The 13,006-nt window shown below is 41.6% G+C and overlaps 1 protein-coding gene across 3 annotated transcripts in view; it reads left to right on the plus strand.

The window, feature by feature from the left end:
* Positions 1–13,006, plus strand: part of DIP2A (disco interacting protein 2 homolog A) — a 103,045-nt gene that overhangs the window by 14,568 nt on the left and 75,471 nt on the right. For all 3 annotated transcript variants that reach the window (XR_006169420.1, XM_042821970.1, XM_042821971.1), the window contains exon 2: positions 10,585–10,656. Coding sequence is in view for 2 of the 3 variants with exons in the window: in XM_042821970.1 (XP_042677904.1) it covers positions 10,585–10,656 (72 nt within the window). In the remaining variant the exon portion in view is untranslated. The remainder of the gene's footprint in view (positions 1–10,584; positions 10,657–13,006) is intronic.

A 13,006-nucleotide genomic window follows, 5' to 3' on the forward strand; every position in this document is an offset into this window, starting at 1 on the left:
TCCTCTCCTCTCCTCTCCTCTCCTCTCCTCTCCTCTCCTCTCCTCTCCTCTCCTCTTCTCACATTCCAGCATTGATTGGTCAGCTCAACAGCATTATTTATGGCAAAGGCTGTTGTTTGGGGCGTGCTGAAGGGGAGCAGGTCGGTCTCTTCCACAAGCAATCCTGCCTTGTGTGGTCACAGTTTGCTGACATGCCAGGGTAGAAGATAGCTTTGCTGCCTCACTCGGTGTCAGCCACCCTTGTAATGAACTGTAGCAATTCTTAGCACATGAAGTGTCTTTTCAACATCACTTGCATTAATAACAGCACCAAATGTGCATATGAAATGTAGTAAAGCTGTATGATATGGACATTAACAAGATACAAAAGAAGTTGGCAAGAGCATGTGTATGAAAGAAGAAAACAAAGGAAATCACGACTTATAGTGCAGTTGTATTTTCTCTGTAATTTGTTGATATTTCCTTGTAGGGTATTGTCCAAAGTGGAAATGAGGATCCAGTTACCCTATAGGAAGTAAAAAAATCTGACAGTTTGCTGGTGCCAAAATAAAAAGAAAAGGGAAAAAAATCTCCAAAGAGATTATCCAGAAGATGGAGCCAGGCTCTTCACAGTGGTGCAGGCAGGGCGGATGAGAGGTGGATTTGAAGCAGCAGAGGACTTGCGTTGCTGGGCAGTGCTTATGTGGTAAACAAAAGCGATGAGGCCTGTCTGCAGGTTTCACAACGTACCAAAACATGTTTTCTGCTACTACAGTATTTGAAGTCAGAGTGAGATGTATTCATAAAAATGTAGTTGTTTGAGCATGGCTGTCGAATTTACAATTGAAACCCAGTGCAATTTCAAGGTCTGCCTATGTAGAGTATCTTTAGATTCAGACTGGAGGATAAGAGGCTGGAGAGCTGTGAGAATCCTTCTTTGTTTTTTGGCTCAAAGCCTGCTTCCTGAGGTATTTCTTTTGATAAGACTCTGATTGATTTATTGAAGAGGCAAGTGATGGGTGCTACCCTGTGACAATCAACATCACTTTGTGGACATTTGAAAGCACCTTCCTCCAAAGCTGCTTGCCTCTGGAAGAGAGGAGTGTTTGCTGGCAGAAGATCTAGCTTGTGACTAAACAGCTTCAGCTTGGTATGGGAAAACTGGGGAATGGTACCATTGTGTCCTGTGAAAAACAGGATGCAGATGGGCATCCCTGCTCCCTCTGATCTGCTGGCAAGGCCCGGAAGATGAGAACAAAGAAGTTTCTGCTGAAATCCCAAATCCAGAAGCTGCCATTGCAAGGAGAACTGACTCAACCACTTTGGACTTATAAAGAAGTTGGTACTACCATTGAAAAGTTGCCATCATCACCGTGGTCATCATCGTCATCAACAGAACAGCAGTGTCCGACGGCCCACCACTACTGAAGATCAATGACTGAACTATCACAGAATCACAGAATTGTAGGGGTTGTAAGGGACCTCCAGAGCTCATTGAATCCAACCCCCCTGCCAAAGCAGGTTCCCTACAGCAGGTCGCACAGGTCGGCATCCAGGCAGATCCTGAACATCTCCAGAGAAGGAGACTCCACCACCTCCCTGGGCAGCCTGTTCCAGCGCTCCGTCACCTCACTGTACAGAAGTTCTTGCGCATGTTTGTGCGGAACTTCCTATGCTGCAGTTTCCAGCCGTTTCCCCTTGTCCTGTCTCCACTCACCACTGAAAACAGTCTGGCATCACCATTCTGCCCCCCACACCTTAGATACTTATAGACCTGGATCAGGTCCCCTCTCAGTCTTCTTTTCTCAAGGCTGAACAGACCCAGTTCACTCAGCCTTTCCTCATAGGAGAGATGCTCCAGGCCCTTCATCATCTTTGTGGCCCTCTGCTGGACTCTTTCCAAGAGATCCTTGTCTTTTTTGTACTGGGGAGCCCAGAACTGGACGCAGTGCTCCAGATGAGGCCTTACCAGGGCAGAGTAGAGGGGGAGGATCACCTCCCTCGACCTGCTGGCCACGCTCTTTTTAATGCACCCCAGATTGCCATTGGCCTTTTTGGCCACAAGGGCACACTGCTGGCTCATGGCCAGCCTGTCATCCACCAGGACACCCAGGTTCCTCTCCGCAGAGCTCCCCTCCAGCAGCTCATCCCCCAGCCTGTACTGGTGCATGCAATTATTCCTCCCCAGATGCAAGACTCTACACTTGCTTTTGTTAAACCTCATCCGGTTTCTTGCTGCCCAGCTCTCCAGCCTGTCCAGGTCTTGCTGAATGGCAGCACGGCCTTCAGGCGTGTCAGCCAATCCTCCCAACTTCGTATCATCAGCAAACTTGCTGAGGGTGGCCATTATCCCCTCATCAAGGTCATTGATGAAGATGTTGAACAAAGATCAAAGTTCAAAGATGTTGAACTATGAACCACACTGGATCCATGGTGGTGACTATCTCCCTCTTGCTTCCTACAAAGACTCGTTGCTTCTTCTTTCCTATCTTTTCTATCACCTTCATTCCCTTCCCCATTACCTTAATTCATAATAGTATCCATCCTCCCCTTCCCCATGTCCCTGATTAAGATTTGTAATAAACTGGTCAGACCAACATTTGAACCATTGTTTCTTAATCTCACGCTGGGTATACAGATATGAGACAACCTCCTCTCTCTCTCTCTCCTGTAAATTGAAGTGAGACGAGCTGCCCCGTGGAAAAGGAATTATAGAATGGCTTGGGTTGGAAGGGACCTCAAGGATCATTAGGTTCCACCCCACTGCCACATGCAGGGCCACCAACCTCCAGATCAGGTACTAGACCAGGCCCCATCCAACCTGGCCTTGAACGCCTCCAGGGATGGACGGGGCATCCACAGCCTCTCTGGGCAGCTGTTCCAGCACCTCACCACTCTCTCAGTAACAAACTTCCCCCTAACATCTAATCCCAATCTCCCCTCCTTTAGCATAAAGCCATTCCGCCTGGTCCTGTCACTACCTACCTGTGTGTAAAGTTGATTTCCCTCATGTTTCTAAACTCCCTTGAAATACTGGAAGGCCACAATGAGGTTTGCCCACAGCCTTCTCTTCTGCAGGCTGAAGAAGCCCAGCTCTCTCAACCTGTCTTTGTAAGAGAGGTGCTGCAGCCCTCTGATCATCCTTGTGGCCCTCCTCTGGACCCTCTCCAACAGCTCCCTGTCTTCCTTGTGTTGAGGCCCCAGACCTGGATGCAGTGCTGCAGATGTGGCCTCACGAGGGCTGAGTCAAGAGGGACAATCACCTCCCGGTCCCTCTGCCTCCCCGTCCTCTGGTGGAGCCTAGATATCATTCTGAGCTGCAAGAACTGGGGATATGGGGTTTCTGTCTGACAGTGAGTTGATCTCACTGATCCATTCCACTACTTGTGTTTTAGCAGATGTTACTTTGAAATGTTTCTTAGAACTTTCACTTACTGAATTTGAATGCGCATATTGTGGAATATGTTTCTGTAGTAAGTGTGGCAGGTAGACCATGTGTAGGAGTGATCACAGCCTTTGCACACCATGGTCTTGTCCTCTGCCTATCCATGGTTGAGGAAAGTGCTTCACCTTTGTTGGCCATTCTTAGATTCCTCACTTGAGCTGCCCACTTGGTGAGCAGTGCTGCAAGTAGAGGTGAGTGTAAGTGCAGCCATTGCAGGGACCCATTTTAAAGCGTAATCCCTGGGGGCATCATTTCCGGTGACTGTAAAAGATGCTAATGGTCTGATTTGTGCATTGGATCTTCCCATAATCATGGATTTCTGGAGCAGGAACTGCTTCAATCTTTAGTCTTATGCATTTTTGTAGTGATCTATTGGGGCATACCAAAGTATGAATAGGAAACTGTTTGCAACTAGTAAATAAGAAATGCTAAGCTGTTTGTGAAAGTTACACAGCTGGAGGGGCAACTCCTTGAGTATTTGCAGAGAGGAGGAAGAATCAGTGTCACTGATGACCAAAAAGTATTCTGTAAAAGTAAAGCTCCGTACAAGATGTAGAATTTTAATATTCTGATATGGCTTCTTCTTGCTTATTGATCACTGTAAATTATGTAATGAGTTATGGAGGATGTGAAAGAGATAGAAGTGTTGTCTTAGAAGAGAAAGGCAGTTATATACAGCAACTTTACAGCTTCAAACAGCATTATACAGTTTGTGTGTCTGGTTTTACTTTTACACAGAATTCCCCAGTGCAAGGGATGACTTCAGAATTAAGGCATTTATTACCAAGTTAAATGTGAATCGTTTTGTGTTTTGTTGTCTTAACTGAAAAAGTCTGATCTAGTCAGTAATTTTCTAACAGTGGTATTGGAAGGGAATAGATACTTTCTTGCAGAAAGTGCCACAGAAAACGTTTTTCTTCATGTCCTCCCATCTCTCTATGAGTTTATTTCTGTATTTTGGTTGGAGGCTGCTCCTGGACCTTATGGCAGTAGAAATACTTAGTGTCAAGGGAATGGGTGAAGAGAAGTGTACTTCAACCTTGCAGAAAACTGTATCCCTTGCTACTCCCTGCTATGTCGTGCTTTAGGTTAGGATCACTTCGGACAATTATTGCTGTCCTAATTCCCTTCAGTTCCCTATCTGGCTGCTACACGCCAGATATAATTATTCTACTTTTGGACGGGGTCCCTGGTGCATCTTGGAAGTTGCAAACAAGATGTCTAAACATTTAATCTGTGCAACGTGCAGAGAGCAATTTTCACCTGTATTAGAAAAATACTTCTAGCTCAGGTTTTAAAGCACCTTTTGTTGGTCTGCCTGACCAATCCTAATTTGTTTTTTCAGCTTGTTTTTCAGAATTTTGTGGAAAGCAAACAGCGCAATCTGATGTGCCAGCTGATCTTCACCACTTTCCCTGATGCATACAGCCTCTCAGCTTGTTGAAGGAGACTGCCACTCAGGATTTGTGTCATGATGTGAGAGGAAAGCTGGATCTGGTTTCAGAAATTGTGTTTATGAGCTCTGGGTAAAGATTTGAGCCGACGTAACAGAACACACCAACTGAGTGATTCAGAGAGCGTTTTCATACTTGAAAATGCTTTGTAATGTTGTAGGGGTTGCAAGTTTTGAAAATGCATTATATCCGGAACTTAATGACAGTGTTTCTGAAACTTATGTCTTCCTCTGGTGCAGTAGTGGAAGAGAGCACGTTTCACTGAAGGGAAGCATCTCAACTTTTCTAAAACAGGACTAGATTTTTAATAATTATAAGGGCTGGAGCCAGTATCAGGCTGGTATGCCTACAGAGGCATATTTGTAGCTGACATCTGTTGATTTGTTTCTGAATTTTGTGGAGCGCTAATGGGATGGAAGGAAAGTGGCAGAGTTTGTGTTTTTCCTTTATCCTGGAGGAGTGAGCTTAAGGATTTACTAGAGCCATATAAGAACAATTAATTACACAGGCTCACTGAGCCTGGTATCTTACTAGGTAATTTTTGTTACCCAGTTATTCAACATTTTTCTTCCCTGTGAAATGCCCTCTCTTGGCAGCGGAAGTAGGTAATGACTTAAAGCCAGCCTGCTCAATATTGTATGGAGAGCAGCTCTCCTGTTCTTTTTCATGTACTTGTATTTCTTGCGAGTGCGGATTTGTGCTGAGCAGGATAAGCTGGAACACTTACAGAATACAGCAATGATGACTGAAGTGTATTTAATTCACCTTTTCTTTTTTTCCTAATCTATGAACTTTAAGTAAAATCTCTGGAAACTGCTTTTAAGTTTTGGTATTGAAGTGATGGCATATGAACATGTCAGGATGGAATTTTCTGATGCTTTGTCAATACTAAATCTCCAAACTGTAGGCAGAGATGAAGCACGCTTGATAATAGTGGTATTGTAAATTAGGTCGTTGTACTGTGTACTTGTGCACAGAGTGCAAAGCTTGATCTTCTGTTAGTAACATGCAGCTAGAGTTATGTAACTTTCTTGTATGGGTGCATGCACTTGACTAGTCAAGATCTTCCTTATCTTCTAGAACTCAACATTTCGGAGAGACAATTTGTATTCAAAGACTTAAATCATGATTTAAGTAGCTGTGCTATGCTACTGCCTTTACGTGCAGACTACTCTACAGTAAGTTTAATGAGAGGGATTAAGTTCTTACTGCAAATTGGGTATTAATTATAGTAACACAATAGAAAGCATAACAAGATGGCAGAGAAGCAAGATCCTAGGCTACAGTAAGTGTGGACCTCCTTAGACATGATAGCAGTAGGCACAGAAAGAAGAGAAATAAACTGCTTATCTTCAGAAGCCCTGTAAGGTCCTCAGGTACGCAGGGATCTCCGGATGAGATGCCCTCCCCTTCACTGCCAACCCTTAAATGAGGTCTGGCAGGGGCTGGACCCTGGCTCCAGCCCTTCCAGTCACTCTGCTGCATTGCATGCAGCTGAGCTCCCCTGGGTTGGCCCTGCCTTCCCACCAGGTGCTCCATCACTGGTCCAGGCTGTGACTTAGCATTGCCACTACAATTGTGCATTTTGCATTTTCAGTAAAGTTCTTGGTGCTTTCACAGTGTTTAAAACAAGATCTTACAGGTTAGTCAGAATCACCACATTGAAGGATCAGATGTCAGTTATTTACATTTTTGGTGGACTTGTCTGATATGAGAGATTGTATTCAAGATTTTCCATACCGCTGAGCTCATCCTATGCAAACTAATTCAAAGCATCAGTCTGCAGCCTTTTCTTCAGAAAAGACTGGTTCAGGAGAAAGGACTGATGTTAGAATATTTAGCAGATTTTTAGATCTGAAGATGTATTATTATAAAGCTTCATCTGATTTTTCTATGTCTAAACTTTTCAGTGCTTTTCAAAGAAGACTTCAAATAAGCTTAGCTAGTGCTGTAACTGAAGTGGTGTGAGTTTTGGAATGATGGTGTGTTGCATACAGGAGAAAAAATTGTGACTTTTCACTGGCAACTGTGTACCAGAAGCACTTCAAATTACTTGATATGTTAGAAATGATTCTTTGTAGCAGTGATTGCAATATTTGAATTTTATGGCTGAGCAAACAATTGGGAAAAGATTTACTTACAGCTCAACAAACAAAGTGAGTCTCAAAGTGAGTCTCAGGAATCATTTTTTTATACAAAGTTTACAAGTGATGGAAATATGGTTTGCTATACAGTTTTAGGAGAAGAATAGAAGGTTAATAAGGAAACTGGAAAAATAGAGTTGCTAAAAATGTGATGCTTACTTAATAGACTACTTGTTTGCAGATGGCTGTGAGAAGTCTTGATTGTTTATCAATATGTTGTTGATTATTAAATAAGCTACTAGGAAAAAAAAAAAATCCAATGGTAAACTTCCATTTTGTCCAGGTTTCAGGAATCACAGATGGCTACTGCAGAAAGTGTTGCCCTTGGTGAACAAACAGCTTTACCATAATCCAGCTGTCATCCTCTCTCCTTCTTTCATATGTTAATATCCATCAGCAAGGGCTTTCTGAAATCTGCTGATCTAGTGTAAATGCATTTTGCAGAAAAGGCAAGAAATGTTGCTATCCTAGGAGGGTGGATTTTTTTTCCAGTCTCTGCTTATTGCAGTTGTCAGAGCTGTGTTTGAGAGAATCTTGTTTTCAAGATCTTATAATAGGGATTTTTATTGAGATAGTTTGGTCAAAATTGTTACAGGTTTGCTGCATTGACTGTTAGAGGTTACTTGCCTGCATCCAGGCCAAGCCTTCAGATAGTAAGTCTCTGAAGGAAACTTTCTCCTTCTGATGCTGGGAACAAATTCTGGTCCTCTTTCTCTGAGACTGTATCAGGAATGCCTAAGCATGCAATGCATGTATGTCATATGGCATAGAAGCTGATGGTCTCTGCTGTTTTGGTGCTCAGATAGTAAAGCTCTGAAACTACAGGTATTAGCACAGATGAATCATCCATTTGTGGTTCTGTTGTCAGCAGCCTTCGTATCAACTTTGGCTTCCCAGCTGTGACACTGTGTTACCAGCTTTTTCCATGTTTGATTCTCTTCAGAGTTCTTAGAAATACCTTGATTTTTCTTGCTTTTACAGTGGACAGAGATCAGAGAGGTCAGAATAATTATTTCTCTCTTTGTTTTTTTTGTGTGTTTGTTTTACTGTGAAGTAAGTCAAAATCATGCAACAGTGTGACATTCCCTTTATAATTCTCCAAGTGATGTAAGATAAAACACTAAGTTGCTTCATTTCACAGATATTTGCTAAGCGTGTCTAAAAGGTAGAATGTAGGTCCTCTGAAGCAGTTTTCCCACCCCCACCCGCACACCAGTGCATGTCAGTCAGTCCCCAAAGCTGCCACCTTTGTCTGGATTCATTTTCTATCATGTTTTCAAGTGTGTTAGGTTTTCCAAGCAGAGAACTGTCAGCTCATCCAAACCCATCCATCCCATTCAAACTGGTGTCTAGCTTTGCACAGTTCTCAGCTGCTTTGCTGAGGCAGAGAAACCTCAGATTGCTTTTGTGTCATTTGATAACTAGGGAGAAAGTGTGGCTAAATGGCAGCAGCTGTGGCCCTGGTGTACCAGATGTGGCTCAGGGTCTATTTCTGGAAGGGACGTGGGATTACAAAGAAACCAGAACGCTGGATTAAATCCCACTGTGGAGGTGGGGGTGGGAGCAATTGTCCAGGATGATTCACCCGGAGACGAACAAAGAAATCCTTGGTACGCTTCTCTGACTTGCTGGTCAGGGCTGCAAAAGTCTGTGAGATGCTTTTGGTTTTAGACTGTTCCTAACCTGATTCAAGGAAAGTGCTTAGATTCAACATCCTTTTTACCCAGTAACATCAACGAATTTGCAGAAGTTTTTGATTCTAAATTAAATGCAACTTAATTTTCAACTCTGTCTTTTGAGCTGCTGCTTCTACAACATGCCTCTTCAGCTGGATGATTCCTGGCAAGGTAGTTGATCTGCGGGAGTTTGATTTAAGGATTGAATTTTATGGAGTGGTGAAAATTGCTGTCCTCGCTGAAGTTATGGTACGGCAGATTTGTGTCATGTGCAGCATTTGTCACTTAGAGAATTTGCTGAGGTTGCTGTAGTTGTCCGAATTACTGCTATTTTAAATGGACCGTTCTTCCTGCTTGTGTTGCTTGACCTTTTTTTCCAACCAACGTGGAAAATGAGGATCTTTTTTTTGGTATCCTCTTTATTTAACTGTAGAAATGATTTATCCAAAGAGCTTACAGTGGCATTTTAATCAGCTGTACCTGGTCATATCTGTGCATTTGTGGTTTTGTTTAGTTTGTGTGTCATATTTTTATGTAATTGTACAGTGAGACATAATATCAAATGCGCAGTTACGTTTCTATGTGTTTCTTCTGTTAAAATCTTTTCTACTTAGCAAAAATGATAGCCAAAGCATTTCTGTTCTGTGTACAAAGTTGGATATGAAACTTTAACGCAGGTTTCTGAGTGCAGAAGCAAAAAGCAGATGCATTTTGTTTGGTTGTAGTTTGAAATATCTGCAGAGATGAAAGCATTCTGGGATTTACCTTTGTTCTTTTTGGAGCAATAACTTCATTCTGTCATTGACTGTTTTCTGCACAGATGATTGCATCAAATGATAGGTGTTCATTTAATTGCTGGGACTGGAATGGAGCGACTTTGTTTCTGCTCTCAGTGTGAGCCAGTGCAGGAGGAGGGTGGATGCTGAGGAAATGTGTTAGAGCACATAATGCTGGGGACAGTATTTAAAACCAAACAAACTTGTGTTTTAAAACACACCTGAGGAATGTTTGAAATGCACAGCAAGACCTTTTTTTGTATGATATCCAAAAAGTGAAGGAATTCTCAGTTCTGCATGCCCCTTGTGGAAATTGTGAATTTTGAGAGATGGAAGTGGTTTTAAGCTTGTTTTTGGTGTCTGTGCTGAAATCTAGAAATGGGTGAAGCTCGTTAGCTTGGAAAGGAAAAGATCTTGTTAAACTTGCTGCTGGTTTTACATGAAGGCTTTTTGTTCTGTCAGTGGAATTACAGGAGCACCAGATTCTGGCCTCAAACTTATTTGAGGTTTATGTAGAAATCTTCCTTTTGTTCTAGGCCGTACAGTGTCGTGCTCTAACTGTGCAACCCACAATAGGGGTGGATGGCTCAATGCCACACTAAAACAGTGAATGAAAGCAGATGATAGTAGTGGTTTAATGCCTCCTAGAATTTGAAAGCAGAGTGGGAAGAAACCAGATTTCCAGAGGCCTTCCCCAGAGATGCCAGAGCCCGCTTGCCCAGGCCTTAGTGAAGCAAGAATTTCTGATGCAGCAGAAGCACACAGAGTCAGCTTAATTGTCTTTGGTGGCTTATATTACTCTGTAAATCTCTTGGGCTGCTTGCTGCATCATGGAAGATTCCTCCAGAATCAGGTTTACTGCAGGTAACTCGTTCTCTGTTACGCAGCTGTGTATGAGCTTGTAAGATTTATGATGCTTGTATTCATTTATGGGCAGATAGCATTGAGTGGGTATGTATATGGCTATGAATTGTTTCTCTGACATGGGGATCTGGATTACTAATCTCATTTATTCAAAGCTAATGAGTTAATTTACACCTATTATAAAAATGAGAGTGATTATATAAATGCCATTCCACACGATATTAATTTATTTCTTTGTTTCTTTAGGAGATATCACTCAGAAGGGGTATGAAAAGAAAAGGGCAAAGCTGTTAGCACGGTACATACCGCTCATTCAAGGTAAGAGTTCCTCACGTTAAATCTTTGAAAACTGTTCTTTAGATAGAGTAGATGAGTGTAGTAATATTTGTTTGATTGGCATAGCATCTAACTGGTAGTGAAACATGGCTATTTTTGTGGAACAAGAAAGAAATGTAAAATATTTTTAATTACTTTATATACAATGGTAACTTTTGTTTTTTAAGTTATTTCCTTTAGTATGAGAACTGCATTTAAAACATTAACATAAATTTTGTAACAAGTAAAGTTATTCTTGAATGCAGGTTGGCCAGTTCCATTAAAAAAAAGCGACTCATTAATCATCACTCCTCTTTCATATGATTGCTATTCTGCTATGACAGAAGATAAAGAGAGAATCAAGGTTAGGTGGAACTGACAATGAAATGCTGTAGGAACATGATAGAATAGTAAGTGCTTAGAATGTTATGTTCTCAGAAGAGAGAACAGAGGCAATAGTGCCATGACTTGGGTCATGGTTTAGTTCTACTTTACAGGAGTTAGTGATCGCAAGAAGAAATTGGCATCCCTGACCACTTTTGTACCAGTTGTTGAACTAGCTAGTAGTTTCTCTTGCTCTTACCATCCTGAAGTGGTGGTCCATGTGATTCTTCGTAACAGCAGAGACAAAAGTATCATTCCCTTTTTGTGCTTAGGCAAACTGGAGTCCACTAACTGCTCAGGGCTTTTATGTTCTCTAGTAGTCTTTATGTAATTTTCCTAGTTTTGTTATGTTGTTGATTTCCTCAAGTTAGCAGGGGGCAGCCTCTAGCCATCTAATCTTTATTTTAAACAACAAATAAATCCACAAAAGCCTTCAGTCTTGCTGTGCTGTTTACTCCTGGAGGCTTTTTCACACAGTTTGAACTTTGAGGAAATCTTTACTACATTAGGCATTGAAAAGGAAGCTTTCTGTTTCTCCCTGTGTGTGCAAATGTGCTGTTGAGGACCTTTTTATGCCCCTTGAAGACTCTTGAATATTGCTGCTATGGAGGAGATTCTGTGGTCTGACTTAAAAGATGTTTTCTATGGAGTCTGTTAGACACTGGCCTGTCTTCAGAAGAGAAGATGGGATGAATACAAGAAACACTTTCTTTAGGTTGATGTGCTAATTCTAGTAGCTAGTTTCTTTGTAGTAGTTAGTTTCTAGTAGTTAGTTTCTACTAGTAGTTAGTAGAACTACTAGTAGTTAGTAGTCTAGTAGTTAGTTTCTACTAGTTTCTAGTAGTTAGTTTCTTTGTGTGCAGGTCACAGTGCATTTCAGCTGAATGCTGGGGTGTGTTTTAGAGAAATCTCTATGGTGGATAGTTGGCACTGGACAGTTCTGATATGATCTGGAGTGTCTTAGGAAAGTGCTCCTCACCTTTCTGTTGATTTTTTTTTTTTTTTTTTTTACTCTCAACCCTTAAACGTGTTTGCACAAATTATTCTAGCTCTGAGCTCTTGCATATAACTTAGGAAAGTGTAACACTTCCAGACATTTTTTGAAGTAACTTTTAAAGCGAGAGTGCAGGATAAACCACCACTGTTCCTCCTTTCTGCATGAATATTCTGACCCCATGTCTTACAGTGACCCTTAGAGGCAGAGCTGAGATTTATGTATGGGTGTTAGAACAGTTCCATTCGGATGTCTGCTCCAGAAGCCTGCTGTGATACCATATGATTTCTGAAGGTGTTTTGTAATATTCTGTCTAGGTAACCTGCTTATTCAAGAACTCACTTAGCTTAAGCACTGTATGAGACTGCAGAATTAACTTGTTCAAATTGCTTTGTAGGAAAAAAAAAAGGAGCAGAAAAAATGTGCTAATGGCACTTCTTCAGGGTAGTTATGATTGAATCATCTTTTTCAAACTGAAGGCATTCAGAAGTGTCTCACTGAGGTGACTTTATGTAATCCTGGAGGATAATTTTAAGAAAGCATGTCGCACTTAGATTGCATTAGAATCCAGCTGTCTCCTGGTTTTTCTATCAAACAGTATTAGGCTTTAGGGTTTTTCTCAACTAAAAATGCAATGATGTAACCTAAATCTTAAAATGTAGGGCAGCATAAGGAATGTTGTTTCTCTGTTCCCTGAGATTTTCTGCTGCTTAATTTTTTTTCCTTGTTTAGATGAGTTTTCCCTAGACATCTTGTGGAGAGGTTTGAAATTAGCTGATCACATCTTGCCTGATACCATGGTTTCTAAGATATCTGATTACCTGATTTGTACTGCTTTTGCCTTGCTTTGCATTAAGACAGCAGAAATCTGGGTTTCATGTGCTGAAAACAGTGTGGTTAAGCTTTGCTTCTCAGTGCAAAGAACAGTACTTAGGCAAAAAGTTGGCTTACAATTCCTGTTTAGTTTCCTGACAT

The sequence above is a fragment of the Centrocercus urophasianus genome, unplaced genomic scaffold, assembly GCF_019232065.1.
Source record: "Centrocercus urophasianus isolate 14NV4802_14NV808 unplaced genomic scaffold, USGS_Curo_1.0 seq_20, whole genome shotgun sequence".
NCBI lineage: Eukaryota > Metazoa > Chordata > Aves > Galliformes > Phasianidae > Centrocercus > Centrocercus urophasianus.